The 17,974-nt window shown below is 26.7% G+C and overlaps 4 protein-coding genes across 9 annotated transcripts in view; 1 reads left to right on the top strand and 3 right to left on the bottom strand.

Moving 5' to 3' along the window:
- The window catches only part of LOC126903775 (uncharacterized), an 8,203-nt gene extending 5,615 nt beyond the window's left edge, over positions 1-2,588 (top strand). Inside the window, exons 3-7 of one of the 6 annotated variants that reach the window (XR_007703591.1) lie at positions 833-910; positions 950-1,092; positions 1,205-1,375; positions 2,249-2,299; positions 2,352-2,581. Coding sequence is in view for 1 of the 6 variants with exons in the window: in XM_050682256.1 (XP_050538213.1) it covers positions 2,249-2,299; positions 2,352-2,391 (91 nt within the window). In the remaining 5 variants the exon portion in view is untranslated. Of the gene's footprint in view, positions 1-10; positions 500-624; positions 779-832; positions 916-949; positions 1,093-1,204; positions 1,376-2,124 lie in introns of those variants that run through there. The other 5 variants (XR_007703592.1, XR_007703590.1, XR_007703589.1 and 2 more) reach the window with 5 other exon arrangements.
- Positions 2,589-2,679: 91 nt separating this feature from the next.
- LOC126903801 (aminomethyltransferase, mitochondrial-like) lies at positions 2,680-3,658 on the bottom strand. Its single transcript, XM_050682292.1, has 4 exons — positions 3,481-3,658; positions 3,261-3,421; positions 2,874-3,196; positions 2,680-2,812 (listed from the first exon to the last, which is right to left on the bottom strand). Exons 1-4 carry the CDS (start codon positions 3,656-3,658, stop codon positions 2,719-2,721), a joined length of 756 nt encoding a protein of 251 aa, XP_050538249.1. The 3' UTR covers positions 2,680-2,718.
- Positions 3,659-4,707: 1,049 nt separating this feature from the next.
- On the bottom strand, positions 4,708-5,383 carry LOC126903799 (phosphatidylethanolamine-binding protein 1-like; the record flags this gene model as incomplete). Its single annotated transcript, XM_050682288.1, has 3 exons — positions 4,708-5,015; positions 5,105-5,180; positions 5,239-5,383. Coding segments are annotated over 3 exons (363 nt in total), but the record flags the coding sequence as incomplete, so codon positions are not given.
- A 10,329-nt stretch (positions 5,384-15,712) lies between these two features.
- The window catches only part of LOC126903786 (uncharacterized), a 17,968-nt gene continuing 15,706 nt past the window's right edge, over positions 15,713-17,974 (bottom strand). The window contains exon 4 of the mRNA XM_050682275.1: positions 15,713-15,862. Coding sequence (XP_050538232.1) covers positions 15,842-15,862 — 21 coding nt within the window. The 3' untranslated portion in view covers positions 15,713-15,841. The remainder of the gene's footprint in view (positions 15,863-17,974) is intronic.

The following is a 17,974-nucleotide window of genomic DNA, read 5'->3' as shown; positions in this document are numbered from 1 at the left end:
TATGTGATTATATATAACCAGGAAAAACATTTCAGGAGAATATAACTGGCAAAAAAAACTGGAGTATTAAATGAAGTAAAAAAATTTGAAATTTTTATCTAATAAAAAAAAAAAAATGTTGATGGCAACACTTGAAAATTTATTCCTGAAAATATATTTATTCATGTTAACAGAGAAAAATACATTGTTTAATCTTTTTTACGATGGTATTTTAATTTTTGATTATATTTTCTCCAGGCGTAATTTCCTAAATTTATACAGTTTTTAGTGATTTTATTTTTAATTAATTAAATGAAATCAATTTAATGTTAAAAGTTATCAACATATTCTGTAGTGCGAAATGAATTAGAAACAGCATTAAGATTTTGTCACGAAAAGATAGACAAATACGAAAGAGATGAATCGACAGCAAGAGACAAAGTTAAAGAAAATATTGAATTAGTAGAGAAAACTTGTATGGAAAAACAGCGTGTCACCGAAGAGTTGAAAAAATCCAATGGTTATAATTATCAAATTAATTAAAAAAAAANAAATCCAATGGTTATAATTATCAAATTATTAAAAAAAAAATTGACTATTTTACTTATTTCACTTAGTCAATAATAACAATATACTTTCCTTCAGATGAAGTTAATCGACTTGAAGAAGAATTGAAGAGGTTAGTAGTGGATGCTGGTAACAAAATTAGTATCGAAGTTGAAAAAGTCAAATTAATTTACGATACAAAATTTCAAGAAGTCAATATAGAAACCCAGCGTTTGCAAATGGTGGAATGAGTGTAAAAAAAATGTACTTTTATTATATTTTTTAAATTATAAATATTTTTTAACAGGAAAAGAAAACAGCCGAACGAGATTTAGAAAAAAAAACTAAAGAATATGCCGATTTGACAAAAAAATATGAATCAGTCGCCCANTATGCCGATTTGACAAAAAAATATGAATCAGTCCCCCAAGAATGTGTCTTACCACCTTTATTTCATTTGGAAGAGAGATCTTTGATGGATGAAGTTGATGACTATAAAATCGAAAGTGAAAAAATTATGAATGAAGTAGAATTCATAAAAAAAGCATTTATGCAAGATGTAGAAAAGTAAAGGAAAATTAATATCGAATTTTTTTAATTTGAATAATTTATAGAAATATGAAGTTTTGAAACAATAAAATTTCATTACAAAATTCATAATTTTCATTCTATTTTTTAGTTTCCAAAGAAAATCGGCAAGATACAAAATGGAAATAATGATTTTATAAGATAAAGAAGAATCATTAAAAAAACAATTAAACAGCGCCATGCGTCAAATAGCGGAAGATAAAAATGAGTTATTAGAAACAACTGATCGTATTAAAGTTTTGGAGATGGAAATTAACAAATCGTAAGTGATAATTTATAACATAAAAAATATAATATTACAACATTATTTCAAAATGTTAATCTATGTTTAGGATACCATAAAAGTAGGGCTATATTTAGATCATAGGTTAGGGAAACAAATTTTAGAATTTAATATTTGCATATATGGGAGGGGCGCAGCTTGGAAAATTTGCTAGGGACGTAACAAAACCAAGATCACGTTCTGGATAAGATATGGGATTTTTTTGAATAATTTTTCAATACGTCGCACAATAAATAAAAACTGTAAATAAAAGATAACAAAAAAAAAGAAATTCAATTATTATACGAGATATTATTGATTTGGATAAGTTAAATTTATGAAGTCTATTTTTATTAAAAAGTTCATAATATGATACCTCTGACTAAATATTAAAGTAATGCCTATTAAAAATATTTATAGAGGTTTTTAATCTGGTCATTTTAAAAATAAAAAATAAATAATTGGTCCCTCTATTATGAGAAGAATATTAATATAAGTCTTACGTTACTTTTAAAAACAAGCCTGAAGAAAATTGTGATCAACACGACAAAAAAATAATTGCTGAATTAATAAAAAATATTGAAGCTTATAAAAAAACGATAGATATGTATGTAAATAAAATAAAATAGAAAATTTAATTATTTTTCACTAAATGAAAAATTTAATGAATTGAGTTAAATATTTTTGAGTATTTCTATTAATTTTACTGAAAATAAAATTAGTTTTTATCAAATTATTTTTTAAAACAGGTGGAATAATGAAATGAGTGATATTACAAAAAGTTTAAAAAATAAAATTGTTTTAAATTAAAATTAAATAATAGACAGTTTATCAGAAAAACATGAAACTAAAAAAAATGATTAATATTTCTAGATATAACTACCGCTTTAAAATGAAAAAAAGTCTACCATTTCAGGAAAAAATGTAAGGAGGTAAATTTTAATTTTTGCATTGCATTAAAATAATTTTTTTTAAGGTACCAATCCAAATTAACAGACGTGTCTTCTTCAGCATAATAACACCTATTATAAAACTAATTATGTTGAATTTTTGGTTTTATAAAAACAAAGAATTAATTACAAATATTATATTTAAATAGCAACTAACAATATTAATACAAAATAATTATGCAATTTTTTTAAAAATAGTTTTTAAAATTTAACATTGTTATTCTATTTTTTACAAATATTTTGTTAACAATTGTCTAATTGTAAAGTTTTTCCTTTAATAAATTACATTAAAAAAAATAAAAAACATTACTTTGAAATTTCTTTCATCTCTTCTTTTTTTACCTTTCAAAGTAAAATCTCATCGTTTAATTTTTAATATCTATGAAATTTAACTTAAATCTTACTTATTGTCCACACTAATGCAGCTTCTACTGGAGTAGTGGTACTATCAATGTCAGATCCATATAAACACATTCCAGCTTCTAATCTATTTAGTTTTATACCAATTTTATAAAAATTAACAAATGTTTTGTTTAGATTAATTTTACCTCAATGTGTCTCTAGCTCCAAGTCCAGCTAGTTTAACACTATTATTAATTAGGAGTTTCTCAGATATCATTGTTGCCCTATCAGAAGGTACAGATATTTCAAAGCCGTCTTCTCCTGTATACCCACAACGGTTAATGCGACAGTTGGGAACACCACAAACTGTTGCAATCACACTATTCATAAAGTATAATTTAGACAGATCAACAGTAACTAATTGTTGAAGAACATTCATTGATTTTGGTCCTTGTAATGCTAACAAAGACTGATCATTGCTGTCCAAAAATTCAATAGTCACGTCTTTCCCTTTTGATTTAAAGTCAGCCTAACAGTAATCATTCATAGTCAGTTAAAAGTTATACTTAACAATGCTAAAAATATAAATTTACTAATTTCTCTAATATCATTTTCATGTCGCTTTCTTTGCAACCCGCATTTGTAACCATGAATATATAATTTTCTTCTGTTTTAGTAATAATTAAATCATCAAGTATACATCCAGTATGATCATTCACAAATAAACTTAAAACACTTGTTCCTTTTTTTAATCCTAAAATTTTTGTAATCTAGTAAAAATTATTTTTCATTAAATTATAAAATTTTCTTAACCTTGAATATCTGCAACACACATTTCTTCTATAAATTGCTCTTTGTTTTTTCCATATATTTTAGTTTGTAACATATGTGAAACATCAAATAATGAACATGATTTCCGAGTGTGCAAGTGTGATGATGTTATAGAATCAGAATAGGAAATAGGCATATAATAAGAGGCAAATGGTACCATTTTGCCTCCATTACTTACATGAAAATCATATAAACTAGATTTTCTTAGTGTATCTACTGTTGTAGTCAGTATTTTGCCGCACTCGCGGGATATTATAATGTGAAGAAAGGAAAGAAAACGCAACACTTTGATGGTTCGAAACAAAATGTAGGAATATTTATTGGTATTCGAACAAAAACTGTATATTGCCCTGGAAGGCGTAATGTCTAACAGATTACAATAAAACTAAATATGACAAATATATATTCATAAGCATATACAAAAGGCACTAAAGTTCATAACTGAGTGTTCGGCACAGTAGAGTTGACGGCGAGCGATCAAAACGATACGATGTCACGGAGATGACTTACTAGACGTATTATTGCGGCGGGGTATTCGACGCTAGGCATTTGTTGGACTTTACACCACGACGATAACGCGTGTGTGTAACGGTCCGGTTTACAGTGAAGCGGTNGATGATGTTATAGAATCAGAATAGGAAATAGGCATATAATAAGAGGCAAATGGTACCATTTTGCCTCCATTACTTACATGAAAATCATATAAACTAGTTTTTCTTAGTGTATCTACAAATGATCGTTCTGTAACATTTACATGAAGTAAAACAAATTTTTAGATAACTAAAATAATATACAAATAAAGAATACATACTTAATATCAATTGTGTATTAATTATAGATGTCCATTTTTTCAGTCGTTGTTTTATCATTATTACTTAAATATTGTTTAGAACAATTAAATTAGTATAATAAAAAAAATTGTTCTTTATTCATGTATTCATCAATAGCATCAAATTAAACTAGAACTAATATTGTATGGTTACCACTAAAGTAGTTATCTAACATTGCTTTATTAATATAACAGTGAACTGATTGATTATAATGTTAAAGTTCATTAATATTATTTAGATAAGATAACTGTTGATAACTAACTGAAATAAACTACTATTAAATAGTGCCATTTTCAACAAATATACATTCTGATAAAAAAACATGTTAATATAATGAAAACAAAAGCGAAAAGATTAAATTAAGAAAATAAACTATAACTTTAAGTCGAAAAATTCATTTATTAAAACTTTTTATAGAAAGTACATAAATAATTTAATAAATTGAAATGAGGACATATGTATATATATATATATATATTTGAACATATTTAATATATTATTGATTTAACATTTCCAGGTTAAAACTGATAATCATTATTAGCAGATTAAGCTGCACCCAATTGTTTATAAAGCAATGGTACATAATCATCAAATTGTGCCTGATAAAAATTGCCAGCAATTGGTGATCCAAGGGTGTATTTCTTAGCAAATTTATGAATAGAAAATTTTTCACGATTAAGAGCTGATCTAAAAAAAAAAATAAAAACAAAATATTGAAATATAATTAAAAAATAATTTATAAAAATAATATTAAGAATAATTTTTTAAATATTCACTTGTTAGTTAAACGTGGTTCATCAAATGTTAATTTAGATGGTTGTTTGTATACCAAAAATACATAACGATGAAGTCCTAAGAACAATATTTCAAAATAAAAATAATAAGTCAGCAATCATACTGTATTAATTACCAGTATTTGGTGGTGGTCCTGAACCAACATATTCTGAAAGAGTTTCACCTTTGCTTATTTCAGTACCTGGTATATTTCCAACAAGCCAATGGTGCCATTCTCTATAAGTATGTTCCTTTCGACTAGGAGCATCAGGATCTATTATTTATTTNTGTAAGAACATTTATTACTATGTTCTTACCACTTATATTACACACATTTTATTTCTATTTATTTAATTCGTAGTACATATTAATTAGCATAGAGGGAGATGCTGATATGACAATTCTACTCGTCTGTAGCCCGGAGCTACTGACGTCGAACTAACAAAGGGCAGTTGTGTTTGAGTGGCCGTTATAGACATAGTTTTCAATATTATTACTTNGTTATAGACATAGTCTTCAATATTATTACTTACTTCTTATTTATATTATTTATAACTTTACTTGTTTTATTCAACGACCCGTCTATCGCCAATTGTCATCATAGCCAACCAACTCCGTCTCACTTGGATATACCTACTAACCAACTGTACTAGGATTCAGGTCAGACGTATTGTACATTACATATAACTTATATTTACTAAACATCTAAAATATAACTTTACTTTGTCGTTGACATAAAACAATAGTCTAATTTTATTTAATAATCTATCCTCTGTAACTAAGGTACACGATTGCCTGTGTCTCCTTCAGGCAATTAAAACTCATTTAAGGAGATAGGGACGATATTTGGGCAGACGTCGGGTAGCTTCCGATTCTTGGTTTTGACCAAGATCCTCAACTATTAAACAAACCCCTAACATATGGTGGAGGCGCCGGTCTTTGTATTTTAATTGAGTTCCGAGATATACTTTCTATTTTTTTTTTAAGGCACTCATATACGAAGTCGATTCCCCTAAAGTGTACACGAGTTACAGTTAGATTATTTAAGTAAAATTTTTTATTATTAATATTATAATTTTTTCTGGAATGTCAATTGCTGTTTGGGCGTAATAATAATTTCTACCATTTTGTTTTTTTTTTATTTTATTTTTTTTATAAGTGTATAATTTATAAAAATATGCAAAATTTTATCGAACCGTTATCATATTCGGGAGATGTGGAAACAGATATAGATAAATATCTTAAATATTTCGATCGCGTAGCAAAAGCAAATGAATGGGATGATAATAAAAGACTTTCTATGTTACCCTTATATTTACAGGATCATGCACTTAAAATATTTGAATGTATAGGATATCGATCGACAAAATTAACTTGGGAAGATGTTAAACTGTCATTAATTAATTTTAACTCTTACAATAATATAAATTTAATAAGAAAAAATTTAATTATGATGAAAATGACAGAAAGTGAATCGATTAAAAATTTTTTAGTAAGAGTAGTAGCAGAATGTCGTAGGTTTGACGGTATAATGTCGGAAAAACATATTATAGAGTATTTTTTTAAGGGACTACCAGTTGAAATAATTAATAAATTTGAGTCATTAGATAATAGTACAATAGATAAATGAATAGAAAATATTTTAAGAATTGAGAGAAATACAAATTTGATAAATGACGATAGCGATGTAGGCATTTTGAAAAGGGAATTAGATTCTCTTTTAAAAAAACATAATGCTAAATTTAATGATTATGGAAATGTAAATTATGTAGGTAACCAAAGTTTAATGACATATCCAAACCATAATCAGCGTAGAGTAATGAATTATAGAACAAATAAATGTAGATTCAACAAATTAAGTAAAAATTTTAGAAATAATGTAAATAAGAACTATAACAATAAAAATTATAGAGGAAATTTTTATAGGGTTAACAACATGAATAGGCACTTTTATCATAATAACCGTCGCGTTAACTATTATTATTAACTATGGCGTTATATACGGAAATCACCACATTATCTTCAAAATAATCCTAATTTAGAGAATTCACCCCATCAGTTAGCCATTCAACATTACGTTCCACCTACTATTTCTTACAATTTTTCTCTTCAACCACCATCAATATGTAATAGCGCGCACAATTCTAATCAATTAAAAGTGAATAACATTGACCCACCTTTAATTAATGAAAAAGTCAATATTAATGATATGGTAACTAGTTATGAATTAAACAATCAATTCTTGAATTCAATTAAAACTAACGATCCTCCGCTAATAATGGGCAAAGTAAATAAAAAAGATATTATTTTCGTGGTTGATACAGGAGCGAGTACAAGTATTATAAATAAGAATTTTTTACCCAGTGATCATATTATTTATCCACTTAATAATGTTACATTAACTACAGCTAACGGATCACATTTGCATGTGGTAGGTAAAACTACTTTAGAGGTAAAATTTGAAAAAGATATATTTTCGATAGACTTTACCGTAGTCGATAATTTATCTTTAAATAGTTTATTAGGATATGATTTTTTTAAAAAATATAGCGCGACAATCTACACCCGAGAGGCTAAAATTACTTTATTAAAAAACGATGAAAGAGTGAATATAANAAGAGTCTAAAATTACTTTATTAAAAAACGATGAAAGAGTGAATATAAATTTTGTTTACAATAACAATATCTTGACATTTAATACAAACATTGATCAACCAAAAAAATTCGACAACTTAAAATCTATCAAACTCATGAATAATCATTCAATAAATCTTGTTCAGTTGAGTGTTAGTGAAATTGCCGCGAAAAGCGATATTTTAACACAAGTAGCACTAGACGGTTGGTGTGGAGTATCAACATTCGAAGCCGTCTTAAATAATAGAGGTAGTGATATTAATGCTTATGAAATAAAAAAATTATTAGGAATCGATCTGTCTGATAAGCCAATTTATTTAGAAAGTGAAGACTTAGCAGCCGTCACAAATTATTTTGATTTAGGCTTAATAATTATAACAGAAAACAATAATATTAATTCTATATTACACTTTTCAAACCCTAACAAATCGTTTGTAATGGTTTTGTTTTCAAATTGTCATTGGACACCCTTGTTTTACAATCCAAATGCTAAATTAGTTCGCACATTTCGTAGTATTATTCAAATTAATGAATTTAATACTTTATCCGTTAGAAAAAATATCTTGCAACATAGAATAATTAAACGTGATTTTACTACTTCTCCGACATCCGAACGAGAAAGCAAATTTAAAACACGTAGCGTTAAACAAGACGTAGCAAAAAACGGTAACAATGATTCCCACACGAACACGACTCAATTCTCAGAAAACGTTAAAAGTAATATTTCGTTATCTCCTACTGTTACAACATCTGAAAACGAACTAGACTGGGACATTAATCCAGCGTTATCTATTGATCATCAAAATAAACTTAGAGGTTTATTAATGAAATATAGTACAATTTTTTCTAAACATAAATATGATTTAGGCTCGTGTAAAATTGCTCCGATAGAACTTCAGTTATCAAGTAATAAAATAATAAATTTACCTAATTTTAAGTTAAGCCGCGTAGAGCGTAATGAAATCGAAAAACAGACGGAGGAACTTTTAAAAGCTGGTATTGTAGAGGAATCTTCAAGTCCTTATTCTAATCCTGTGTTTTTAGTCGCTAAAAATCAAGGACAATGCAGCAAAAGTCAAGAGGGATCAAAAGAATACAGAATGGTAATAGACTTTCGAAAACTTAATGAAATAATTTATCGTGAAAGCTTCCCTTTACCAATAATACAAAATTTATATGATTGTTTAGCAGGAAATCAATATTTTAGTTCTTTAGATGCTACTTCAGGTTTCCATCAAATAGAACTTTCTGAAAATTCTAAAGCTCTTACAGCTTATTCAACTGAAAATTATCATGTTCAGTTTACTCGTTTACCTTTTGGGTTATCTAATGCACCCCAATTTTATCAAGCTGCTATGTGTAAAGTCATGGCTGGCTTAAATTATAGACACAATATATGCTATTTAGACGATTGCGTTGCATTTGGCAAATCATTCGAATCTCATTTACATTCACTAGAATTAACATTTCAACGATTTTTAAAGTATAACTTAAAACTAAAACCATCTAAGTGTAGATTTGGCTATCAGGAATTAAAAGTATTAGGCAACATTATTGATACGAAGGGAATAAGACCCACTCAACAGGGAATAGAAACTATACAAAAATTCCCACAACCTAAAACGATTAAACAACTTCGCAGTTTTTTAGGTCTAGCTAATTATTTTAGACGTTATATTCCAAAATTTAGTAACATCGCAAAACCTTTAACAGATCTAACTAGAGGTAAATTCAATAGCAAACGTTCACCAATCAAGTGGGAAGACACACATGAACGTGCTTTTCTTGAACTGAAAAGTAAATTAACTAGTCAGCCAGTATTAGCTCACTATGATGAAAATGCAGAAACTATAATTGTAACTGACGGATCTAAATTGGGTTTAGGTGCTATCCTCCAGCAGCGTAATCAAAACAATGAAATTCATCCAGTAGCATTCTCATCCAAAAAACTGACTAAAGCCGAAGGCCGATATAGCGCAATGGATTTAGAGTGTCTAGCAATTTTTCACGCATTAACTGTTTTTCGTCCTTATGTTCATGGAAAGTACTTCGAAATTTGGACTGATCATAAAAACTTAACAAGCTTATTAAATATTAAAACTGATTCACGTATAGTTAATAAACTTAAAGTTAAACTAACAGGTTTTGATTATTCTATAAAATATAAAGAAGGAATTTTTAATAAAGCTGCAGATTGTCTTAGTAGAATAATAGACGAACCACCAAAACTTTCTGAATTTACAGAGCTTTCAAAAATAGGCGTACATACAATATTACAACAACCCAACGTAAATTTAGTACAACCAATTAATATCCAATTAGAACAAGCTTCGGATAATTATTTACAAAATATCATAACTGCAATTAAAAATCCAAATGAAAGCAATACTACATGGCTTAATAAATCAAAAAATTATATTATCAAGGATAACAATGTATTATACTACAAAAATAGTTTTAAAGATTCTTCTAAGTTCGTGCTCGCGTTACCTAGCAAATTTAAAAAAATTGTAATTCACGAAAATCATGATTCGGTGCTAGGTGGACACCAAGGTCTTACTAAAACTTATTTTAAAATAAGGTCACGGTATTATTGGCCTAAAATGCGTAAAGAAATAAAAACGTATGTTCTTTCATGTTTAGATTGTCAAAAACGTAAGCCTTTTAAACAACCCAAACCGCCTAAAATAGGAATGCACCCATTAGAAAAAGGGGAAATTATGCAAGAAATATATTTGGATTATATTGGGCCACTTAGTAATTCAAAATCTAATAAATATATTCTAGTAGCAACAGACAGAATAAGTAAGTTTTGCGTAGCAAAAGCGTACAAAAANCAGACAGAATAAGTAAATTTTGCGTAGCAAAAGCGTACGCAAATGCAAATGCGCGTAGTACGGTTAAATTTCTTTTAGATCTTATATTACGTTTTGGATGTATGCGTACTATAAGAAGCGACAATGGAACACATTTCACAGGTAAAACGGTTAAACAACTATTAGAATCATTAAATGTAGATCAGAAATTCGGCATACCCTATCATCCAACATCTCAGGGCCAAGTAGAGCGTCAAAACCAAACTTTGGTTGATATGATCTCTAATTATGTTAAAGATAATGAAAAATTGTGGTCAGATTATCTACCTTATATGGTATTTGCTTACAACAGTTCAATTCATAAAGTTACAGGTTATTCACCATTCTACTTAGTCCATGGGTTCGAGCCCAAAAGCGTCTTTGAATTAGCTTTAATACCACCAGAAGATCAAAACATACTCTCAGAGATCTCAAAAATCAAGAAAATAAGAAAATTAGTTCCTGAATTGCTTAAACAAGCGTCTGAACAAGTGAAACAAAAGCATCCTTTGTCGAACACCACACAATATAATATTGGTGATAAAGTTTTAGTCAAAAACGAAACATCTAATACTAAATTTCGAGATCGTTACAATGGACCATATGAAATTATAAAAGCTTATCCACCTTTTACATACATTGTAAAAATGCCAAAAAATAACAGATTAGAAAATTTACCGGTCCATATTGACCAAATAAAACCATTTCATAGCAGGTCAGGAGNGTCCATATTGACCAAATAAAACCATTTCACAGCAGGTCAGGAAAATAAAACAACTTTACAATTTTACTTAAATTTAAACCACATTTTTACTATTTTTATTTTGTTTCATATTAATTTTTTTTTTGTATATTGATGGCTTACTCATTTATGATTGTCAATATAAATAATTTTTATTCCAATTAATTTTATTATTTATAACTACTTTTTTAATTAGACGTGTATTGAATAATTATTATATTAATTCTTGAATTTATATTTTTACTTTTGTCAGTCATCGGATAAAGGATCAAAGATAAATGCTGACTAGCGCGATAATAATTTTGTCAACTATTTATGTATTAATAATGCACATCAAAACATAATATGGAATGCATCTTATATAGTAGATAGTTAAAAGTGCTTGAATTAATTATAAATGTTTTTAAAAAAATTTTAACCTTTATCGTATTTAAACAAAAATTATAGTAACAAGAGGTTACAATATTAAAGAATCACAATTATTTCTAAAATGAAAATTATGGCTTAAATGCTATACTTTTACTGCTTACAACTTGCTATTAATATGAATTTTACATTTTATTACAGCATAATAAAAATCTTAAACTAGCTTGCTATTTATGCTTTATTAATACACTATTATTTTGGAATGCTATAATTCGTACGCATATTAAAGAAATATTTTTTACATTTTTAAAATACTGATTATTCTCAGTCCAACGATCTTTATTATGTTAACATATGAAACTCTAGTTTGGTCGGCAATAACACCTAACGTTCTTGCTGATGAAGCGATTAGCCACCGCGACATTACAAAAACGTGACCCTGACATTCATCATTATCTCACGTGACGACGTTTGATGATGATAAATATTTTACATAGTATTACAATTATGTAGTATTACTTATTAAAATCAATTATTTTAGCATCTTAATATTGCTCGATTAATATTAATTTAGATTTTGATCATTGTGATAATTATTAAATTTTATGAGTATTATATTATTTTTATCAAATTTTCTTCTATTCCAGCAGCGACCGAAGACTTTTCCGGCACTGTCTGATGATGATTATTAAATTTATTATTTATTATGTTTATTAAAAAAAAAAAAAAAGTATATTTTTAGAAGTCAAATAAAAGCTGACATATTTCAGCCTAATTATTATTGCTATAAGCATTTTTATTATATTTGATTTATATTTTATTCCAGCAGCGACCGAAGACTTTTCCGGCACTGTCTGATGATGATTATTAAATTTATTATCTATTATGTGTATTTAAAAAAAAAAAGAGAATATTTATTGAAAGTTAAATTATTATTGCTATAAGCATTTCTATTATAATTGATTTGTCTTTTATTCCAGCAGCGACCGAAGACTTTTCCGGCACTGTCTGATGATGATTATTAATTTAATTATTTATTATGTTTATTAAAAAAAAATGGTATATTTTTGGAAGTCAAAAAAAAAGCTGACATAATTCAGTCTAACTATTATTGCTCTAAGCATTTTTATTATATTTGATTTGTATTTTATTCCAGCGTGTCCGACGATTATTTTTTCCGGCACTGTCTGATGATGATTATTACTATAATTATTTATAACTCCGATTAACGGTTAATTTTAATCTAAATATTAATACGTCATTATTTAATATTTTTTTTTTTTTTAAATATATTTATTGAAAGTTCAATTATTATTGCTATAAGCATTATTATTATAATTGATTTGTATTTTATTCCAGCGTGTCCGACGATTATTTTTTCCGGCATCGTCTGATGATTGGTCTATTTAAAAAAAAAAAGAGAGAGAAAACACGAATTACAGTTCGTTCAATACGACTTTAAAAACAACATTACTACTTAATAAGGATAAAAGTTTTACTATTTGACAAATCAAACTACAGCGATAAAAACATACTGTATTTTAAGTTGAACAAAAAATACGTTATTAATAAATGAACTTAAATAATAAACTTACATAAGTCGATCTAACACATTACTCAAGATGATCATTATAAAATTTTTAAAATAACTGAATGGCAATTGATATACTAGTTTTTGTTAATTTTTCTGATCATATTAATCAAATATACAGTTTAATATAAGTCAATGTACTGCATGATATTAATTAAGGTTGGTTAAATAAAATGAAAATTAATTTTTAGATATGTTACAGGCATTGATAGGTCGATTGCCAAGAAAACATTAATGATGATCCACTTAACAATTTTAAACAAAACTGCCGTTTTCACGGCAAACTGTCTAATAACTTTCATTTTTATTATTTCAGTACACATTAAATTATAGAGTAATAACATATTACTAGATAATATATATTGAAACTAACTATCANGCATATTACTAGATAATATTACATATTGAAACTAACTGTCATTGACTACTAAGCGCAAGATTAGCAACATCAATTTACAACTTTTTGTCATAGACTAATTGTTTATTTTTTATTCCGCGTATCGAAACCTGATTCTGATTTTTACGTTCTGTACAGTTGGACTAGTAGACTAGGTATAATAAGTATTATTTAAATACATGAATATTTTTATATTGTATAATAACTATAAAATAGTCCCGTTATCACAATTTTTATTTTAATATAAGTTATTATGCATTGTCTAGTTAAAAGTAAGATAGCAAATTGTAAATTTGTAGAATTTTTAGCAACGTTTTTATTCTATAAATTAGGTTAACTTAAATTAATTTTGATAGTAAAATAAATTTAAACATATAAAAAATTTATATATTCATTTCTATTTAATCGCAATGCATAAGTCTAACTTTGTAACCTAACACTAATATATAAATTTACCCTATGAAATGTAAATAAAAGCAAAAATCTTGTAGTGGTAATGAACTTCGAAAACAACAGACTAAGTCGTAGGAGGCAATTATAATATCACCACTATCAATTAAAACGAATACCACAACTAATTACGTAAGAAAACAACAATTTAAGAACGCACGAAGATACAAGATTACAAGAAGTTTCGTGAACACAACAAGGTTCCCACCCCTAATCTTAAAGAGAACCATAACTTATAAGCTTAAAAAGTTTTATTAGACAAAATCTCTTTTTTTCCTCTTCTTTCTTTTCCCTTTTTTTTTAATGTTTTGACCTTTTATAAGGTTCAGAGTCGAACCTTTAATAGAGGAGAGGGTAATGTAAGAACATTTATTACTATGTTCTTACCACTTATATTACACACGTTTTATTTCTATTTATTTAATTCGTAATATATATTAATTAGCATAGAGGGAGATGCTGATGTGACAATTCTACTCGTCTGTAGCCCGGAGCTACTGACGTCGAACTAACAAAGGGCAGTTGTGTTTGAGTGGCCGTTATAGACATAGTTTTCAATATTATTACTTTCGTCTTATTTATATTATTTATAACTTTACTTGTTTTANCATAGTCTTCAATATTATTACTTACTTCTTATTTATATTATTTATAACTTTACTTGTTTTATTCAACGACCCGTCTATCGCCAATTGTCATCATAGCCAACCAACTCCGTCTCACTTGGATATACCTACTAACCAACTGTACTAGGATTCAGGTCAGACGTATTGTACATTACATATAACTTATATTTACTAAACATCTAAAATATAACTTTACTTTGTCGTTGACATAAAACAATAGTCTAATTTTATTTAATAATCTATCCTCTGTAACTAAGGTACACGATTGCCTGTGTCTCCTTCAGGCAATTAAAACTCAATTTAAGGAGATAGGGACGATATTTGGGCAGACGTCGGGTAGCTTCCGATTCTTGGTTTTGACCAAGATCCTCAACTATTAAACAAGCCCCTAACACTATATAAAAGAGAAGTTTAATAAAAGAAAAGAAAATATGAACAATTTTAAGAAAATTAATGAAAATGAAATAAGATTAATAACGGACTGCCAAGAAGAAATGGATAAATACAAATATTATATGAATGCAAAAAATATTGTAGGAAGATACAAGCTGATCGAACAATAAAGTTAAAAAGAGAATATGATGAATAATGTGTGAGTTGATTGATGAAATTGTATTTAATTTTATAAATTATATTAAATAACATTAAAACTATATTAAAAATATTACAAACAACACATACGGTATATGTTTAGTGTTGATAATAACATTGTTTCTGAAATACGTTACTTTTTAGTAACTTTTTGTGGCTTTTAAGTTTAATATTTATTAGTTTTTAAAATAATAATATTTTTAATATAGTTTTAATTTTATTTAATTAATTAGCCACAAGTGATAAATTTTTATTATATATTTATAATTTATAAACTTAGACAAAATAATATTCATTTTTAATTAAAGTAAAATATAAATACAAATAGTTAATAAAAAAATTTAAGTAAATGGTACTTATCAAGTCTTAACATTTGATCCATGATACTTTTTTTTGGTAAATTAAGAATTAAGTTTACAAAAAATCATTGCTTTTTCTTTTTCGCTGAATTTATTATTTAAAAATTTAGCATTGTTTTGAAAATCTATCACTTCCTTTTGTAATGTTTCTAAAAATAAAATAATAATAAGATGTTTAACTCAACTATTATTTGAAAAATGAATTATATGAATTTCAGACTTTATATACTAATCTTAAATTCGTAATATACAGAATAAAAGACGAGCAGCTTTAGACAGTCATATTTAAATGTTCTGAGATTATTTAAATATTATATGAATATTTAAATTAAAAATACCATTAAAACACTGTTCTTATTTTCACAAGATATTAATTCATCATTTTTTTTTCTGCGATCTTCTTCTAATTTTACATNTGATGGGTAAATTAAGTAAAATTTGGCGTCATTTTGACAAAGTCCATAAATTGTTTGGAAAATGGAAAGTATGTGATAAAATATGTTTAAAGTCTGGCAACACATATAATCTTCACTCTCATCTTAAAAATGCACACCATCTTAATTTTTTAGCAATTTGACAATCCTACTTCATCAACTAGTGATAGTGTTTTGTTAGATGTCTCCCAAAGAAAATTATGACTTAATGGGAAATTAGTCAACACCAAATTATTGCTATTGTAACTGATAATGGTAATGTCTATTTATTACATTTGTGTACTACATTCTCATTAAATTTAAAATGTTCTTTTTTAACTGAAAAAAAAAACAGCTTGTGATATATTTGGCATATATAAAACAATCCCATGTTTTGCTCATACTATAAACCTTATAGCTAATAACGCATTAGAGAATTGTATTAATTTAAATCAGTTGAATGACAAAATTAGAAATATTCTAAAATTTATAAAAAATAGTGTTAATGCTAATCATGAATTAAGAAGTATCCAAAAAAATTANTGTTACTTTTTCAGAAGTGGACTGTATAAAACGTTCGAAATTACGTTTAATTATCTAATTAATAAGAATCGATATAAACTTAAACCTTTAACTTAGTTTATATTACTTTATTTTGTATACACTTATTGGCGTGCACGTCGTGCCGTCCTTTACGTTGACGAGACATCGTTCGACTATATATTACAAAGACGAAAAAACCGGTACGCACCGGATAAACGCGCTTATCACTATACTACATTCAAAATAAAAAAAAAAAAACAAACTATGGATCGAACAAATAGTGTTAATGCTAATCATGAATTAAGAAGTATCCAAAAAAATTATGGTAAATATAATATTTAATGTTTATTATTTTTTAAATATGGTATTTCAGGTTTTACCAGAAAGAAAAGTTTTAAAATTAATATTGGACATCAAGACTCGTTGGAATAGTCTATATTATGTGATGGATTGATTTTTACATTTGTATCGTGTTGTTTATACTATTATATTAGAAAGGCCAAATGAACCTTATTTAATAATAACTAGAGAAATATTAATTGTCAAAGAAGTTAAAAATTTGATGCAACCACTTAAGGACTTGACAAAAAAAGTCTATGGTAAAAAATATACCATAATTAGTACAATTTTACCATTGATTAATTGTATCAATAGTGTTGCGAATAATTGTCAAACTACATCTTTAATTGGTATTGAATTAAAAAAGTATATTTTATTTGAACTTGACAAGCGTTTAAAGAATCTAGAAATATTCAATGACTTTCCTCTAGCTACATTATGTCAAAAACATGAAGTTCTTATACCCAAAATTATATTACATTGCTCGTCAAAAATTAAGTATTGTCACAACCTCTGTTCCATCAGAACGCTTTTTTTTTTNTTGTCACAACCTCTGTTCCATCAGAACGTTTGTTTTTAAAAAACTGGTCAAACAATATCTAAAGCAAGAAACAGATTGACGGTAAAACATTTATTTAAGCTTGTCTTCATAAGTTCTTTAAGTGAAGCAGATTGGTTTTCAAAAGTCTTATAATATTATAAAAAAAATTTATAAATGGTTATATTTTTATTTTATAAAAAGTATTAAATATTTATTATTTTAATTTATTTTTTCAAATAATTTGTCTACTTATTTTTGTTTACATATTACTCTTTTTTAATTTAAATAATTCTATTTTAATTATTTGAAATTAAATTATAAAGTACAAGTCATATAAGGCTCCAATAATAGATTAAATAAATTTAAGTTATGAGGTTATATAAAAAAAATTAAACCTTTTGTAGCATGTTAAATTCGGGAAATAG

This window comes from Daktulosphaira vitifoliae, unplaced genomic scaffold (genome assembly GCF_025091365.1).
Source record: "Daktulosphaira vitifoliae isolate Bord-2020 unplaced genomic scaffold, ASM2509136v1 Scaffold_4, whole genome shotgun sequence".
Taxonomy (NCBI): domain Eukaryota; kingdom Metazoa; phylum Arthropoda; class Insecta; order Hemiptera; family Phylloxeridae; genus Daktulosphaira; species Daktulosphaira vitifoliae.
Note: the sequence above shows the minus strand (reverse complement) of the source record. Positions and strands in the feature narration are given on the sequence as shown.